This window comes from Rhopalosiphum maidis, chromosome 2, assembly GCF_003676215.2.
Source record: "Rhopalosiphum maidis isolate BTI-1 chromosome 2, ASM367621v3, whole genome shotgun sequence".
Taxonomy (NCBI): domain Eukaryota; kingdom Metazoa; phylum Arthropoda; class Insecta; order Hemiptera; family Aphididae; genus Rhopalosiphum; species Rhopalosiphum maidis.
In genome coordinates, this window is record NC_040878.1 from 38,144,286 (window position 1) to 38,165,005 (window position 20,720).

The following is a 20,720-nucleotide window of genomic DNA, read 5'->3' on the forward strand; positions in this document are numbered from 1 at the left end:
TAGTATGTATTATATAAGATAAGTATACAATACAATAATTATAATATTTTGATTATATTCTTTTAACAATAATTTATTATAAGTAGAACGCGGATTTCTATGCAATTGCATATTTTTTTCCTTTTAATATTTTTGGATTTTTGTCAGTTAACTCCACGAATCATCATAATTTGAAGCTAATGGTGAAATTTTTTTTTGCATATTTCTGCATACTTAAAGGTTATTGTATATTTTTGCATATTTTGAATTTGCATATATTGAAGCGAAAATTTAAAAAAAAAAGTATAAAATAATATTATGTCAAGTAGAAAAATTAAAACTAAATTTCATAGTCACTAAATAATAATTTATATAATTATATATTTAGTTATAAGATAAATAATCGATTACGACGTAAACTTCAAATATGCCCAAATAACTTCGGTTGACGTCGAACGTTCGTTCTCAATCTTTAAAAATATGTTAATCGATAAACGACACAGCTTCACAAAAGAAAAAATAGAAATGCATATGATTATTCATTTTAATAACAAATAAAATTTTAAAAATAAATTAAGTTCAGAAAATTCTCTAAATTTTTTTTTATTAAGTATTAAAGTAATTAATTATTATAAGTTTTATTGTAAATTTTAAATAAATAAAATATTCTTGCATATTTTTTATATAATTTCATAATTTTAACTGTATATTTTCATGATTTTTACTGCATATTATATGGCATATTTCGATACTTTTAAGTGCATAAAAATCCGCGCTCTAATTATAACTCATAATGATCTCTAGCTTGGGGTTTTTGTTTAAAAATTGTTAACTTTTCTTGTATTTAATTATATTACGCTGCATTGTTTTAACATATTTCAAATTTTTTGAAATAATAACGATGTTATACGATTTTATCTCAAATAATATAAACAGTGTATTTTTAATGATTAAAAATAATAGGTGAAATCAAATGCGTTGTTATTATTAATAAGTAAATATATTGATTTTTTGGAAAATAAAGCAAGTGAAAAAAGGCAAGTATAAAAAAGTCAGTGGAAAAAAAAACAAATGACTAAAATGTAAGCAAAAAAAAAGCAAGAGCAGCTATAAATGCAGTCACATCTATTAATCAAACATATAAATATAAAAGGTTGTTTTTTATGAGAATGTATACAAAACAACTCTTAAAAATGTAGAACGTATTAACAATCGAACAGAAGAATTTAATTATCGATTTTCTAAACTCATAATAATCTATAATCATCCTTCTATTTGGACACTGATAAAAAAAATAGATTAGAGATAGACTCTGATAACAGTAAAATAGCTCAATTTATTTTAGACAATTTATAACCAAAAAAAAATAAATATATATACATATATATATATCAAGATAATATGCAATAAAAATTGATTTTTACTGTGTACAAGATATAATATAATACCGATAATAATAATATCGTAAATATCAAAATGTCTTAAATGCAGTAGCTTATCATAATATACGTTTCATATAAATACATTTTTTTTTAGGTACCTACATATAACTTAACCTTTGCGTTAAATAAAAAAACAATCTTTTATACTTGGATATTCAACGAATATAGGTGTTACTACATTTATAGCTGATTTTTTGAAGTCAATATAACTACGGACTTGGCTTTTTTTACTTGCATTTTATTCATTTCCCTTTTTTTCATAACCCTAAATATAATAATATAGATAAATGCAATAAGTTCATGACAACGCGTGTTTGAGTTTGATGTTAAAATATTGTAATAATATACCATGTTTTATTTTGTAAGTCGATGTGTCGTGGCTAAATTTATAATTATAATAAACACCATTTTTAATGTATATAAAAATTAGTGCTTATATTGAGTGCGATTGTGTTACAAAATAATATACAGATGGGATTTTCTCAACAATAATGTATCGGAACTCTGAGTACTTTGAACATTTATTTAATGTTCTTAGAAGATATAAATTAAGAAAAAAAAATAAAAAAAAAAATAAAATTATCGTCCTAGGAATCGTTTGCGCGTCTGCCAAAGCCATTGTTATATTTCACTTGGACTCCATTACCCGGTTATGTGTAATATATATAATATACATGTAATGATGGTACTCACGTCTCACATTATGTATTGCCTATATTTTCGGTAAAATTGCAAACATAAATTTAATTTTATGAATATATATTATATATGTATATATAGGTGTATAAAACAAACAAATAAAATAATGGTTATGGCCTATAGGTGATAATTATTGTTACAGTCGTTAAACCGAGTCGGACATCTATATAGTTTAGGATAATAAGATTTAAAAATGCGAATAATGTTTTTATATCTATAATATAGTATAACTGATAATTAATTTATCAAAAAAGAAATTATATTTTTATAAAGCATTAGAAAAATAAAGGAGAATATTTTCTTATTGTGTTCAGTAACATTGCATTTATAATTTATTTAGTACTCATTCAGCTATTTCCTCTGAATCTTTAAATTTGAAAACAATGGACCATTTGAATACAAAAAGTGTTAGAAGGTTTATTATATATTTATAGATCTTTACCAACCTTTAATTAAACATTAATCTAATTTACGTTGCACGCAGTGTTCTATTTGTCATTAAGGACTAAGAAATGAGTCGGTGGAATCCATTATTTCAACTAACTTTAATTACTTGAAGTACTTATGCGATGCCGATGCTCAAATCAATACAGTTTACCAAATGCAAACATTAATAAAGTATTTAATAATTTATAAAATAATATATATATTGAGTAAACATTTATTTTAAAAACCCTTTACTTTTGTACTTTGCCTTATTTTTATTAAATCTATTTCAAATTAAAACATTTTATGTGATCATCTCTTCTCGAGTGTTCTTTGAGAACGCTATTTCCTATTTTTTTTAATTATTGATACTTTAAAATAAAATATTTAAAAATGTAATGAGTATTAAGTAATAATTAATAGCCAATAAAATTATAAACATTTATAAACTCGGCGATGATCATGGATAAAATATCATATGATATTAAAAATTATATAGGTATCTAAATATATATATATATACATTTATTACATATTATTTACATATTCTTTCAATATTCGAACTTACTTCAAGTTTTTTGTTAAAATAATCACACGATCGTGGTTAAATTCTAAATAAATTCTACTTTATATTATTCTTCATTTATCTGGTAAGTTTCAAACAATATTCCTGTTTATCGAATAAAATAATCAGTTTCAAATGGATTTTTTCAGTTATTACATACGGTGGGTTATAAATAAAAAAAACGAAAAGAATACTTACGTAATTCTAGCTTTAAATTATTTAAAGTAGTAAATAAGTTAAGGTATTTGCAGAGCTGGCGCTACCTTTTGCGAGGCTCTGGTTAAAACTTATTCAACCAATAACCATATAGTCACTTCTAGCCATAGGTGTAATTAAAAGCGCGAGGCTCTTGAATACGCGAGGCCCTGGAAAAATGCCACGCTTCGCCTTCTTTTAACGCCGGCCCTGAATATTTGAATAAAAATCACGAAATCGTGAGGTTGTCTTAACTTTTTTTAAATCTAAATTATTTATTAATAATACCTTTAATTACCTGTATTTAACTCAAAAAAAATGCATTTTAAACAATAAGTTTTCTATAATACCAAAATGAATTTTTAAACAATAACGCATAAATTCACCAATATACGTGTATTCATTACTATATTAATTCCCAGCCAATTGTATTTATTTAAATAGAAAATATTTCATATTTATATTTTACTATTTTAGTTGATTGTAATTCATAAGTTTATTTCTATAATATATAATTAAAACGAATTGAAATCAATTATAAACAGTTTTACCATTGACTATAGAATAATATAATAATAGATACCTTTTTAGGTACTTAATGCTTATACATTTATACGATGTATTTCAAAGTGACTGCATACTTTGTACCTACATGTACATTGTAAAAGTATTTTTTTGTGATTAAATATAGTAGATATTATGAATCAACTCTTATATAAATACAATTTTGAATATTTTTTGATTATACAAATTTTAAATTGCGAGTTGAAGCAAAATGTATATTGGTTTTGTAATAATATTATTCATCTGTGCAATATATTTTTATTAGCATTCATAATCATTAATTTGAAAGATGATAATATTTTATGTATAATAAAATAGAAGGTTTTTGCCATAGTTGCGTCAGCATAATCGATTAGACAACGGAGTATGCAAGGCTTATGAAATTTTAGAACTTCCAAAGTTCCAATATATGTTGTCTTTTTTATCAACAATAGTTCAATATTCTGCGGAGCAATGTTTTTAAACCCCTTCAATTTAAATTGAGTACTTCCTTTTTAAATCATAACAATGATATTACTGTCATTAATAACAAGTTGTATTATATAGGAAGTCGAAGAATTGGATAATTTTATTAGGTGAGTAATGCAGAAAAATAAGTAAACAAAAATGATAAAAGGTCAATAAATAATATTTTACAATAATCGTATTTCAAATTTATTGCTAACAGATGTTTTTTTCCCTATACATAATAATAATAATAAGATCAGTAATTATTTATCATACAACAATATAAATTCTACAATATTTATAAAAGCACGTATTATAGCAAGGTAACAACACTAAAAAACTAAAAACTAAAATTGTATCATTAATTCTTATACGTCGTGCAAATATAATAATTTAGTATTCTATATAATATAATATATATTATATTACATAGTAGTTAAAAATAGTAGTTACAAGAAATACAAGTAACCAAAGCTTGTAGTATCACAATGTGGGCAAAATATTTTTTAGAAAACAAAATGTACACAATACATCAGGCTATAGTAATATATATATGTATATAGAAATATCGTTTATTATAAACATATTTATTGTACAAAAAAAAAAAAAAATTAATAAATAAATAAATAAATACATAAAGGGAAATGAAAAGTTTATTCATCGACATTTATCTAGTTATTATTATTTAATTTTACATATTTTTTTTAATAATTAATTTATGATCTTTTTTAAAATTTGTTTAGTGTTTCTATTCATTTGATTTATCAATCATATTATTATTAGTCCAATCGACGGATAAAAATAAGAATGAGAATAAACAAAAAAAACGTTTCTAACACAATTCTAATGTTCGGAATCAGTCTCTGAACAAACTCATCTAAGGCATTTCAAATTAATCTAAATGACATAAAATGCGAGCTGCGCGTAAAGGTCACGGGGACATTTCTATTAATGCGGGTAATTAATATTAATTCATTATTACAATGATGTCCGTACATAATATATTTAACGATAGTACGATACTACAATGTCAAATAAACTTATAGCGTCGTGGTCGGTGTTTCGTACTGATTCTTACTAATTCAGTCTGATGGTGTAGGTAATTTTCAAAAAGAATACGTCCAGCTGTTACATATACCTACTCGAAAAAATTATGTAGAACGAGTGTCACGTTCATCGAACGAAACTTTTCCTATAATTATTAATTGGATATTCTAGTCCATTAGATATTTTGTCAATATATATAGATCTAAAATCGTAATAAAATACTATGGTTTGTTGGTTTTTGCTATTCAATATTATACTATTATATAAAAAAATGTTATCTAAATATTCGATTTCATTAAATTAATTATTTCGATACGTATGATAATAATTGTTTATATAAATTTAATTTAAATATTTCTTCTTAAACGCTATTGATAGATTTCCTATACATTATTTTTTTTTTTTTTTGGGGGGGGGGCTTTTACAAAATTATTTAATAATATCATTAAATATTATTATAGTTTGGGCCAATGGAACATATTATTTAGTATTAATATAATAAATCATAATTACGACTTGCAACTTCTATGGTATAATTCAGAAGAACACAATTAAAAGTGAAACTCCAAAATTGGTTTTTTTCACATAGGTATTATGGAGTAAAGTTGGTTAAAGAGCTGCCAGTGGCTGATGAAACGCATTTGTCGGTTTTTGCTAAAAATGAAAAATTACCGTATAGTCTGTTTAATCAGTAAGCGTTTTTACTACACTTTAAAATATAATACAATGCTGGTAGAAAACAGGGGGAGATTAGGCCTTGGGTTTTCACTTCGGTGAAGCACATTAATCCATTGAAACGTCAAAACGCTGCAAAAGATTGTTGATTAATTGAAACCTTTACACTATCTTATTTTTCGGAGTTGACTCCACCGTCGTAGTTTTTAATAAATTCGACGACGTGGGACCTCCCTTATTCAATTGAGATCGGTTATAATATGCGGTGGTAGGTTTTTCAAAAACTTAAAAAAAAAATGCCCTAATCATTTTTTATTCAAATAATTAATTTTGTTGATAACCGAGGAAATGCATTATATATTTTTCTATGTGCGTGCACTGTACATATAATAACACTTCGGTGATTGGGAGTTTAATTTATAATAAACGATTTCTGTCCGATAACAATTATTACATACAAACGTTTTATAAGAGATCACAGAACATTTTTCTAAAATAATAATAATTACAATTTATTGTTATTATAATAATTTAGAATCTATATACTCTATCATTACTTAATATGTAACTATATGTATATAATATGGAATATTAAAGTATCGTAAGTTAAGTTTTTCGCGTCATAAACATTAATTTAAAACCAACAATAAAATGGAATGTGCTAATGGAGTGGGTACATAATGTATCTATATATATTAAATTATATATTTTTCGTAAGACGAATTGCTACTAATTCAATTTTACTATGTATTAATTAATATTATTATTATTATTTCCGAAGCGTTCAAATGAGAATATTATAACACTTTCCTACACAATTACAACGATAAATATTAAAATATACATAATATGTATATATTTATTATTTATTTACGGGATAAAATTAGGTTATACGCGACAGTATACAATATATACGCATGCACACGCTATGTAATAAAACATACGTACTTATAAGTATGTGCACACGAAATATAAAATTAGCTACGAGCTAATAGCGATAGGTATTATATATTGGGTTCATACTATTATGTGTATATATAGTTTAATATTATAGTTTAGTGGCGATAGTGCGTTCAATTACGAATGTCAGAGGTGAATGCAGCGGGGTTTGGGGGGGTTCAAACTCCTTGCCGCCTTCTCGTCCCTCTCCGCCCGAAATATCAGGAAAACCAAAATTAAAATTGCATTAACTTACAACGTTACAAGGATTACGGAGCCCCTCCCGCCCCGAAATGTTTTCGGTTCACCACGAATTATATAATGCATATAATCGGGCAATATAACGTCACACCCGTTTACCCTATATCTTTCTCGACGAGATGAATAATAATATTATTTATCTAACGGCCATTGCCTATAACAGCAGAGCGTGTTATGCGTTCGTCGTTGGCGCACGCCGGACGTTTGAATATTTTCCCCGCATCAGTGGTCGATCGTCATACATATTATTACACAGTTTTCGCGATTCATACGATCATTTCTACAGTAATCCTGGGCTTATTTTCAATATAATATTGCTTATTATTCATACGTCGTTTTGACGCGGAAATCGAACGAAATTCGTTACTTAGGTAGCTGCGAAAATGAGAATGAAAAATACTAAAGACGTGTCGCCGTTGCTGTAGTTACGAATTCAACGGACGTGCTAAAGTTACAATTTAATATTATTATTATTATTATTATTATTATTATTATTGTAGCGGTACAGAGTTTAAATTATTATTCACCGGCGAAAATCCGAAAAGAAACCAGCGGCAACTATGGTCATTATGTTGCTGACCACTGTGTCGCTAATCACTAGTCGGTCGTGTTTGTTGTTCTTAGTATATACATTTATATAGTTATTATATAAATTACCTGTATAGAGCTGTGCGATGCAATATCAATAAATATAGTTTTATTTACCACCGAAGTACATCACATATATTATGTATACATAAATTATAATTGATAATATATATTATAATTATATTTTTATGCAGTAGTACAAAATAGTTACGAAGTCAAGGAACTGTAATGCGATATCGCTTATTATTTTATTTCAGACCACACCACGGGACGTACATATTTTGTATTCTATTGTAATAATAATATTATTATAAAAATCGTGTCGTAAAAACAACTGAACTGACTTGACACCATGATATTATTATACTCGAACGGCAGATCGGCAGCGGTGGCTACTATTACCGTTTAGTATAATGTATTAAACCTCGCACGTACATAATATTATGAATACACACGGAAATGCACGTCTTGCAGGTCTACGGAACTCGTAAAGCCGTTGAGTTTCTTTGGTAAATCGCTGTGGAGTATAAAATGTTTGACGAAAAACTCGAGAGAACCGTCGACTAGCGTTATTTTAGGTCTTACCGATCCGCCACATACGTCTGCACCGTTTACGACGAACGCTTTTGTGAAAATATTACATCATATAGTCATACTATGGCGTGGCCGAGTCCCCGCGGGGTAGTTAAAATTCGGTATTTTTTTTCTCTTAATCACAATTTGAAAACTAATCCGACGTGAACCTCGCGTGTATAAGCGTGTAATCGTTGTCGACCCACGTTCGTCCATCACCGGCATCGTTGCCCGTTACACAAATATGCAATGTCTTATAGGATATAACAGTCACATTAATGAATTATGAAAATAAAATAATGCGTGAACAAAACGGTAATTACCCGAATGTGTTCAGTTTTAAAAATTGTACCTTTTTAATAGATCGAGTGCGTTCACGTGTGTCATCGCTAATATTTCTGGTAGAACCCGATTGTTTCCGTTATTATATCGTTAATTTATTGTAATTCGTCATTTCATTAACCTCGACCGCAGACGTATTAAACTCATTTTTAGATACATTGAAAAAACGTTTAAAATTATAGAAAATTTCTATTTAATTTTGATTTTGTAAAAAAAAATCCCTAAAGTATTGAAGATAATATCAGAAAATTCGAAAAATAGTAAATTACATTAGATTTAGATTTCGCGAAAAAAATGGTTTTTAATAACCAATTAAATAAAAATGTACGATGTAATAACGATGATCGATAAAAAAAAAAAAGAAGAATATTATTAACATCATGTTACATTTTCAACAATATTGAAAATAATACCATTTGATATAAAAAATGGTTAAAGCAAATTGTTGGGGTGTGTAATCCGGTTCACCTCTTTGTAATGTACACGGGTTTTGTATTATAAAAATAATTTTTGGTTTGGGAAGAGTAAAAATCAAGTGATTTTCCTATGAACCCTCGGAACGTTTTCCGAGTAGGTATCATTTTAAATCGTTCGGTGACAGGCGAGGGTCGCGCGACTCGATGATTTGTGGGTGGACGAGGAGCGTGAATAAATACGATAACGACGTCCGGGAGAGCGGTGGAAAAGACGCGTAAACGATAATTTAACAAGAAGTATGAGAATAGTAATAATAATGAGAGAAGAAGAATACGAAGAACAAGAAGAACGAGAGGAAGGACAAGAGTAATAGTGATAGAAAAAACCGTCGAGCGAGGGACATATGATTATATGATACGTTTATACGTCTTACGTCGATGTGACATATCATGCGACGTAATCGCATTACAATTTACAAGTAAATAATAATAATAATAATAATAATAATATAATTTGTATACGTAGTGCGTGCGCGATTCAAATATAAATATTAAGACGATAATGGTATTATACGCGTAATATGTCGTCAATAATAATAATAATAATAATAATAATAATAATAATAATAATAATAATTGGGCGCGTCTACTATAATAATATTATAGTAGCACTACTGCGCACACTTGTCTGATCACCGTCGTGGTCATTAGGGACAACCGCACTCGTCGATGACCATTTTGGGCAGGTCCCGCTTGATGATGTTACCGTCGTCGGTGAAGTAGATGAGCGACATGGACGAGAATTTGACGGGCGCGCAGCACGGCTGGAATATGGACGAGTGTTTGGCCTTCCGGTAGTCCTCGATGGCCTGCGTGTAGAAGTTGAGGTACGTGTCCGGTGTCCTGTGCACGCCACCACAATCGCCGCGGCAGTAGTTTGCGTAGTAGCCACCGGGCGCGATTATCCACGAGTCCCAGCCGATGTCCTGGAACTTGATGTAGAACCGCTGCTTGCAGCACTGGCCGCGCACCGCCAGCGAACAGTCCAGCGCCCGGCGGCGCACGCGCCTCGCCACCGTCGGGTCAGTGTACACCATCAGGAAAGGGTTCTCCCACTCGTTGGCCTGCCTGGTGTCGTGGAACAGTACCGGCGACACCAGGCCACCGCATCCGGAACAGTCGATGTGGAACCGCAACCGGTGCTTGCCACTGGACCCGTACCACTCGCGCACGGTGTTCGTTACGTCCACCGATATCCAACCCAGGTTGTTCAGAGACAGCGACAGCGATGACGCCAGCGTGGCATGTTCGTCGAATTCCTGTTTGTGTATACAATATACAATACAATGAATATGCGATAAAAATGTATAAATGTATAACATAATGTATATTAGTATATTGTATAATATTATATAATATAAATCATAATATTATGATCTCTCTATGTTTTTTAAATGTTAACTTGTGGGCTAGCGAGTATAATTACCTCGTGTTATTTGTTTTTATTTATGACCATCAAAATTAATTTTGGTTGAAACAGGTACGGGTTAGTGTATAAAAAAAATAATTAAAAATGTATCGTATTTTTGATAATTTTTAATAGCATCATAATATAAAACCTATAACCAACGGCAGCATAATATTATATAGGTTGAAAACGAATTAAATGCACCCTCCGAGTTTCAAGGAATCTATTGATAAAACTTTTATTGAAATAGATCGAGTGGTTTCTGAGATTGACCGCCATTGGCAACTTGCGTTCATTACGGTAAAGCGTTCACGATCGTTTGCACGAAATTATTACAGTGATACATTTTCTAGTAGTATAGATGTTTACACATCAAAAAGTTTTGTACATTTTATCTTTCACATACTTAATGTTAAATATTTAAAATTACAGATATTAAAGTTCAAGGTGCGAATACTAAGTCGCGAAAGTTAAGTCCCCCGGAGGTTCGAGACAAACCTACGAGGATCTTTATTCCCCTCCTCAACGAAGTTTTCAAACGAAGAAAACCGGAGTCAGAGCACCATAGTAATATCACGTTATGATGTATTAATATTTTTATTTCGTCATATGCTGTATATGCTCCACCTCACACTACTGCAGGCTGAAATACAAACAATTGTGTACGCGTACCAACCGGCCACCGCTGCAGTATATACTGCAGTGCGTACACACGGACAGACTTAAGGGTAATCGGGCTGGATTAGGAGACTAAAAAAAAAAACGAATCTGTACGTTATACACACACGATAAGTCTATTCTGATAAATGAGCCATTATACTATGTTCAAAATTTAAAAATCTTCGCCAAAAATTAAATCCCCTACGACTGCGTGATAATTATGGTTATATTATACTTAATACGTTATAACCAAGTAATCATACCAAATATCATGTATTTGGATTATGGATTATATATTTTACCGTCTCTATCACAAAACATTTGAAAGTCGTGAATTTAAAATCGAATTTACAAAAACAAACAGAATCACAAATGAGTTTCCGTTACGTATCATATCGTATAATCGAACTTGCAATGAGCTTGGAAGTTGACGCCAACAGTAATAATTACAATAGATTTTGTGGATATGTTTAACCAGTACCTCTAAATTGTATTCAAACTCACCCACGAGAACCAAAGAACCAAAGCCCTTTTGTTAGAATCTAATTTCTTCTGCGATTGCAAATAATGTCTTGCCCGGTAACAGATGTATCATTAAATTATATGTCACATATCGTTATACGATGAGTGACGACGCAACATTGTCTTTGCTCCACCTTCTCGTTTTATATTGGATTAAGACTTTTGAAAATATGTTAAGCCTAAAGTATACTGGCACCCATAACCCCATCATCACAACCTTTTGTAAGTCGTATGTAGTGTGACTGTGCGTTTACGCAATGCGACGTGTTAGTATAGGGATGTTAGGCGGGGATTAGACGCGACGACCAAGAAAAATTATATTATAGACGAGAATGATGCGAGGAACGCGCCCGTTGAGAAATCACGTAGTAATAAGGGAACGTGCGAGCTTATGCATTACACAGTAGACGTGCGTGGAGGCTGTCTGGCCCGTAAGAGTCTAAGGACTTGGTCCGTTGCATTATTACAGCTAGCTAGAGTGGAAGAGAAAAAAACCAAGACATGTGTAAATTACGAGTACAATTCAATATTATGTTCTATGCTATATTCGGATGACAATGTATATAATGAGCCATGAGGCGTTTTTGTGATTGATAAAAAAAAAATTAATTTTGATTATCAAACCTCTGGTATAAAATATAAGTACACATATTTTCAATTGTAACTTGTAAGTCATTTTCAACCATACAATATTATGTTTGCGGTACTAAAATCTTGCGCTCAAATACATAATATAATCATAATAATATGTTATCCCCGATATATCATTCCGAACTCAACGTTACCATACGCACTCTGAACACCCGTAGAAGTACTGTGTAATTGCGTACACATTTTATTGTTTTAGGAAACATTATAGCATTATTTTAGCGATCGCATTAAATTGTATGGCAAAAGATTTATTAATAGTTATTATATTATATACACTATACGTTTGTTTGGGGTTAGACTAGATTTTAGTGACCTATTTGAACCATTTCCAACTATTGTGAATTATATAATATGCATTGAACGATATGATATTATTTATATTAATAATATGTAAGTCAAATAATTGATTATTACGTACATCCGCAATCGATCATTGTTTAAGTATAATTATTATAATATTAAAAAGTTTTATAAAATGTATTTGAAAAATGCAATAGCATTTATTCTCGGGGTGCCATCATTTAACATAGAATATAAAAATAATATTGTATATTTGATTTAGAATAATATATTTTTCTAAACTAGAACTGATTATACAATAAAATTACGAGATGAAATAAAAAATAATTTCAAAACTTGAAATGGTTTTTAAGTAAAAGGAATCTTAAGACCCATATAATCTTGCTTTAAGTTTCCAACATTCAAAAAAATGATAATAATAATAATAAAAACATATGAATAGTTTATAATATTTTATAAAAATATGAACATAATTCTTTATCAAATTGTTTGATATGAAATAAAATACAAACCTAAATGGTAGAATAATATACTTAATATGTTTATTAAAATACTACGACTACTCTAATTGTAATAAATGTTGTGTATTTTTTGTGAAACATACCTTACCACTTAGGAACGTGGTATTCCGCATTGGGTTCGTACGGAAGTTTATTTTGAACAGCCACAGAGTTACATTGTGACTGTGATGGGTCCTACGCGCGGCCGGGGGAACGTCCGGCCTGTATTCTAACCTAAACCACAGCTTTGCAGACTTGACTTTTACAGAATCAGTGCTTCCCATATCCTGTGACCACGGAAATTCTAACAACGTTTGTCCGTTTAACGTCGATCCTGGAACAATACAAATTAAAACGTAAATTATTTATCATGTTAAATAATAGTGAAATAATGTCGAAAAATCATCTTTACAAACAAATTTTCGTCTTTCATATCCGAAAAAGCTTTATGCAATCCAAAATAGACGGTATTATTTGCAACCGTTTCGAACGGCATATCAATCACAGCCCGTTGCGCTATAGTTCATATTGATTAACGTTATAACAACAAGATTGTTGGAGAAATGTCGAAACATTAATATCTGCTTTGTAATAGCGATGACATTCTAAACATGTACAAACCAAAAGGGTTAGGAAAGAACACGGTTTGTTCAGTTGTGCGTTGTACCCAATCCGTAAATCGTGATCTAACAGCTGTTAACGACGCTCGAGTCGAATATTCGTGGCTTTTATTATATATATATATATATATATTCAGATTTATAATATTTAAAAAAATTAAAAATTGAATTTTAAACGCTAAACAATTAAGTCTTCAGGTACGCGAGAAACGAAATTTCATAACGAAATAATTATTTTTATAACAATAATTCTTAGTTAAGGAAAATCGTTACTACCGTTGACGCCATAGGGTTACCCATACTAATTATACCATATGATTTAACGAGAGTCGTATCAGTGTCTGAACGAACTGCAGACACCGTGCCAATCATTATGGCTTATGTATAATAAAAAAAGAGTCGAGTTAGTCCGAAATGAATTTGTTCTCGATTCTGTCAAAACGTGTCACTTGTTCAAATAAGTAATGGAAACTATATTCTACGGTTTTGACTTCGCGTGTATTATCGCGCACGGTTTCCATTACAACGGACCGTGCAGTATATTATATTTTGGAATCCGTATTATTCGTCTCCGTTGTTTTTACGCGTTTCGTGCGCACGTATTATTTACAGTACCGGCCGTTTTGATTTCATCTTGTTCAGTACGGTGCAATATAATTATTAGTCTCGAAACTCAAAGTGTATTACAATCATTTAGGTTAGATCGTTCAAACGTTATGCACGGCAATAAAAGTGTAAAATATTATGTGATACTGTACAGCCCGACTTTGTCGTCGGCCGCGTAGGATTTCATAATATAACAATAATATCGTCATGACTTCGGAGAAGAAAAAAAATCACACACACACACACACACACAGCGCGTTCGTCGTTCTCTACGATTGCAATAAACGAAATTCCGTTTTGTCTTACAGGAACACAGTATACAGTTCCATTGCATTATCCGAAACTTGATTTGACGACGATGTTCGGTGCAGACATTAGAGCGTATCATCGCTGAGAATTCACGGCGTTTCGAAGAATCATTTTTATTCGCGGTGTCGCAATGCTCGCGTTAGGTTCTCGGAAAGTCGCGACTACCCTGCAACGTTTGTTTTCCGGATAACATAAACGTCGTTTCGTGTTTATTATTATTATTATCATTGTTATTATTATATGAATACCGTCGCCTTTCCCGTCGACGTCGCCGTCGTTTCAAGTGTACACTACTGATTGTATTACAACGATTGTATTCCACGCCATACCATCTTCATCATGTATCGTGTGGCGGTTTTAAATGCGTCGCGTCGATAAAATGTTTATCGCGTTGTATTAAGACGACGCGCGCGTGTGTGCATGTGGCGACGGTCGTTACTCAGACACGCGTGCCATTATTAATACAATAATATACAAAGTGCAGTAATAATATTAATAACATTATGATGACGATGACGACGGTACACAAACGAAATGAAATTCGCTCCCGCTGCGGCCCCGCCTGACGGTGTTACGGACCGCATACAATAAAATACGCACGAGACCATACATCTATATATATATATATATTATATATTTATATTATTATATGATTGTATTACTCGGCAGACACGTGCGGCACATTATATGGGCACTATAACAAGCGGCCCGCAATCGCGGTTGCATACGATTATATTGTTATCATTATTATTTATATAGCTGCTGCGTTAGTGTTATGCAGGCGCACAGATTTAAATACCGCGACTATAGTCGTAGCGCCGCGTTGCTGAGATTTCGAAATTTCGTACACTGTAAACGTCACAGACGTGGCGGAACGTCGAAGTGTTCGCAGGCGAATATTCACGTAGATATTGTGTAAATGTTAACCGCCGTCCGCTGTAACCCAGCGATTGCCAACGTTCGCGGAGTGTGTTGGGCGGATGTTTAATAATACACTATACCGTCCACACTTTAATCCAGAAAGTCAAAATGGTTTTGACACGGTGCAACACGAAAATAAATATAAAATTCAGTTTTTGGAAATGAAACCCAGAATACGACAGTAATAATTTTACGTTCGTTTTTACGCCTAGCTTCAACTTCAAGTTTTGTTAAAACAACAACTACCTATTGCTCTCTGCAGATGTCCTCTAACCGGTTATAAATTCTTTGAGAGAAGGTTAAAACCTTCGTGATAGAGTGTTTTACAAAAAAAAAATATTTGCAAAAAAGGGTTGGGGATTTTATGTGTAAATGTGTAATTCTAAATGTTCTGTTGTAAATTGTTATCCATATACATAGTTCTAAACTTAATTAAACTTTAAACTTTTGTCGTAAGGGTAGAATATTGTATATATTTCATAAAATAGGGCCTTAAATATTAAAACAACATCGAATACATCTGCATTTATATATTATTATATTGAGAGAGAAACAGCATAATCAACAACAACTAACACTAGCCGGATCGATGTCTTGTCAGAGGCAAATGCGAGGTAAACAATACTTAATGACACGTGAGCCGCCAGAACGTTTAATTTTTATCATAAAAATAAATAAGCATCACCATTTTTTTTTTATCAGATTACATAATTTTACTTCGTTGTTTTAGACAATAAGACAATTAACAGTAAGTGATCTGCAATTAACGACATACTTAATTAATGCTATAACAATTTAACACATCTGAAAGTGCTAGAAAAATTTACAAATATTAAATATACCTAAAGACCAAATTTTCAAATTATTAAAGTATTTTTTTTTTAATTTATCACTTTGCCTTATAGAGATACAAACTTAATTTAAAATTGGTCAAATAGATGTGCACGAAATAGCTGATATAGGACATCCGGTATGCAATAACAGACATAAACGCGTAATGCACTAATATGTATTTCAGTATATGATAAACACATAATAATATATTATGTGGCACACTCATCGAGACGACTGCGCAAATATTGTCTATACCGCTGACCGCGTCTGTACAGGGACGTTTTATTTTCTATAGCAGCCCTAGATAAACCTAACCAATATTATTTAAGTCCGATATCGTAATTCGAACAAACGAAATAGCGTCGATTGTCCTGTTTCAACGGTTTACTTTTAGAAGCACCATCTTTGTCCACGCGCGTCTAGACATTGTCTAACTAATGGCTTGGCAATGTTGGTTTTAATGTTCGTCCTATAAAGAGGTCCGAGGGACATTTAAACTAAACTGTATAACACAACGCGACCTTTATGAATATTCGTCGTAAATACTACGCTGCGCAATTATTTTGCCGTCTTCGATATGGGGACATTTGGAATATTTTTCGTTACGCCAGATAATATACACATTACACAGATAAAACTGTCGACGTCTATTTAAATCGAACGCAAATAATTCAACGAGTCGGAAACGGTTTCTACTTCACGTTTGCGAGAAGAAAATCGAATGCTGCGAACGTATCGTATAATATACAATATTACATATTTATACGTTGTATAAAAAATTGTTTCGTCAAAAACGGGTCACTCGTCTTCATATATTTATTATGCGTTATCATATCATTACATAATTATAGAATATTGGGTTAATATCATAATTTTCATGATATTAATTACAAATTATTTTATTTATTTATTCGTGCATACGGCAGTTAGAAATAGTATTAATAGTAATTAGTATTATTATTATTATTATTGTAAGATGACAACGACACGTGTCAATTATTTATAATACGTAGGTATCATATGCACGCAATATAAAAAATTTATTTTTCTTACGACCGACACCGTTTAGGCTTTGGGTCAATACAACAGAGTTTATTGACCTAATTGCCAAATTGAAAGACCAGACGTACGGTTACTATTGACCTTCAATTATACGTGTTTTAATTTTAACAAATACGTATTCAAAATACCAATACTGCAGTATCTCTATTAGTGAATTGTATCTTTTACTAGTTTATGTAACAATAATGTAGACCAATGAAAAATATTTACTTATAGATCACGGGGAATGCCCTACGAAAAAAAAACCTGAAGGATAACATTTTCTTAAAACATAACACCGTGCGGCCGTGAATTTTTTATGATAGCGTCTTAAACATGATGGTCCCGTCTGTATAGAGGCAAATAATTTGTTATAAAACTCCACGATTTTCATCATCTGACATCAACGGAAATTACGAAAAACGTGTACAACACATCCATAATGTTGAATAATATATTTTATAATTTTAACTAAAATACATTTTTTTTTATTATTAACTTCATTCATTTAATTCTATCATCAAACTTGTTAATGTAGTGTTACAATATTACAACAATAATTAAAATAAAATATGTTAACATTGATATTATATATTACTCCATTTAGTTTTTAAATTTGATATATTATATTTTTATAGCTAAATAATCACAGCAGAGTTGGACTACTACAAGCTTAGTGATGTTCTATGTCGAGTTAATGATTGTAAATTAAATATAACAATTACTAGCTATATGGCTAATATAAAATCAATATTCAATACATTGGTTGTAAGTAAAAATTTTTGAATAAATATTGATACAATTTGACATTTTATTGTGATAAAATCAGAAATTGTTTACCTATATCGCAATATCATGTGAGTAAAAAATTAATAAATGTATTTACTTTATATTTTAAATAAAAATTCAATGCGAATTACACTAAAATACACATACATACGTATCTGTTATATTGTACTAAATTAAAAAAAAATAAAACCATAGGTAGGTACAAAAAACTAAATCGCATTACAACTACTTTAAAGCCGACAATGTAAACGGCAGGTTAGGATTTGTTCGACCGATAAAAATAGCAATAATTTTATTATTGTATGATCAAAGAACGATAAAAAAATTGAAAGACTTTTCTTATAGTTAGCTGATTATTACTTCAATGCCCAACGAAATACTAGTAAATATAGATGTTAAATAAAAATATCCAGTTTCATATGTTAGTTACACGGCGTTACGAGTATGCAAACGCGCATCGCATTCGCGTAGAAGCCCCAAACATGTATAATCACAATAATAATAATTCTCGTCGTCCCACGCAATACGGCGTCGATGGCGAAACTATAAATACTACAAACCCATTACCGGGTAACGTCTCTATTTTAATTCAATCGGATCTGATTGGATCTAAAGTGTATCTCGGGTCCAGTATACAAGGTGATTCACTAAGCACGCGTTTATTCAAAAACTATAAATTATTTTTAATAATGATAATAAATATTATATTCATCTAAGATCTAACTTATATTCTTATAAAATTATTTTTAAGGACTGTTATCTGTATTATAAATATTTTCATAACTGACTACTCGTTCGGATTTTGAATCAGGTATATCAAAACTTAAAAAAAATTAATTTGCTAAATGATTTACTATAGAAAAGTGGGGTTCTCGTTTGCAAAATATAAATATTATATTAAGCTATCTAGGTTCTACTATGTAATAACTGCGCGGTATATCGATAATACTAATAATATAACATTATTAAAAATTTCAAATTAACGTTACGTACAAATTCTTATTGATTTATAGATCTGATGTCTAATTTTATATGGATATAACCATACATGACAAAAGTGTAATTAAACCAGACAATTTACGAACAATTTAAGTACTTTAAATGAGATTAAAACATTTGTTTACAGCCTATATAGAGATATAAAAATGAAAATAATCATCAAACTTGTCCAACTATTTTGCCTTACATTTATGCCATTTATAGATATAATTGTATACATTATAATCCACCCAAGAAAACTGGTAAGAGATTAGAGAATACCTAAATTTAAACGAATTACAAAATAAATAAAATGTAAATATATTTTTCTTTTTATTATCTTGTACTACAGATTGTTAAAATTCTTAAAGTAAAAAAAAAAAAGAAAAATTAAATTAAATATACCAATAACGAGAGACGTGTGCTAGATGGATACCTATAATAATAAATAATAATGCAAAATATAAAATATCATATTATTACCTACATAACATGCAACCGTCATCGTAAAGTTGCAGGTTAATCGGGTGCAACCCGACGGCCACGACCAACACGAACAGCGGCGTTGCGACGGGTTTTCCAGGAATGGCTGTCAAAGCGAATATTATACATAATAAAAACAGCTTTACGGTCGCGTCGTTATTATGCCGATAAAGTCTTCTCCTCCCCCCCTAAAAAACCTGCATGAAATAGGACAACCGCGCGCGTTTGAGTCAATCGCTACCGTATAATAATATATTTCTAAACTTTATGTTGTTATATATGTATAAATGATTACAGGATATATTATATGATCCGTGAATGCGTACCGTAGGTATACAGTGTGTTTTCTATAAGTCATACGAAATATTTCTGTCCAATGACATTGAATTGAAAAGGATTTTTTGGGAGAAATCTACGTGGAATACAGAAGTATACATTTTTTGACAAAATTGAATTGTTTAGGCTTTTCATTGTGTGCATATGCAATTTGAAATTTTTTGATAAAAATAGGTATTTCAAACATCAGATTTGGATAGACTTAATTTTTGAAAGTAATATTGATCTTTAAGCCATGGCTATAAAACCAAAATTAATCTGATGAGTTTAAGTCAGGTTTTTAATACGTGAAATCACGTGGACATTTGGATTTGAAAAATCGTCGAAGGATGATAATAAAAAAATTCAATAATTTGCTTATTTAAATCGAAACTTAAGTTCATTGTAAATCAGTCAATTTTGGGTTTAGTCATGCTTAAAAAATAAAAACAGTTTCAGAAAAATTGAAAATAATTGTTTATGATTATATTCAAGAAGAGCGGAGAGCTCCCGCACATGTTAATATTAACACGCTACTTGGAAATTAGTTGTTATATTGTATTTA

General features: G+C 30.5%; 1 protein-coding gene across 2 annotated transcripts in view; it reads right to left on the reverse strand.

The window, feature by feature from the left end:
* Positions 1–5,046: 5,046 nt before the first annotated feature.
* Positions 5,047–20,720, reverse strand: part of LOC113553100 (inhibin beta chain-like) — a 69,970-nt gene continuing 54,296 nt past the window's right edge. For both annotated transcript variants that reach the window (XM_026956251.1, XM_026956250.1), the window contains 2 exons: positions 13,364–13,593; positions 5,047–10,477 (listed from right to left, as the gene is read on the reverse strand). In XM_026956251.1, coding sequence (XP_026812052.1) covers positions 9,866–10,477; positions 13,364–13,593 — 842 coding nt within the window. In that variant the 3' untranslated portion in view covers positions 5,047–9,865. The remainder of the gene's footprint in view (positions 10,478–13,363; positions 13,594–20,720) is intronic.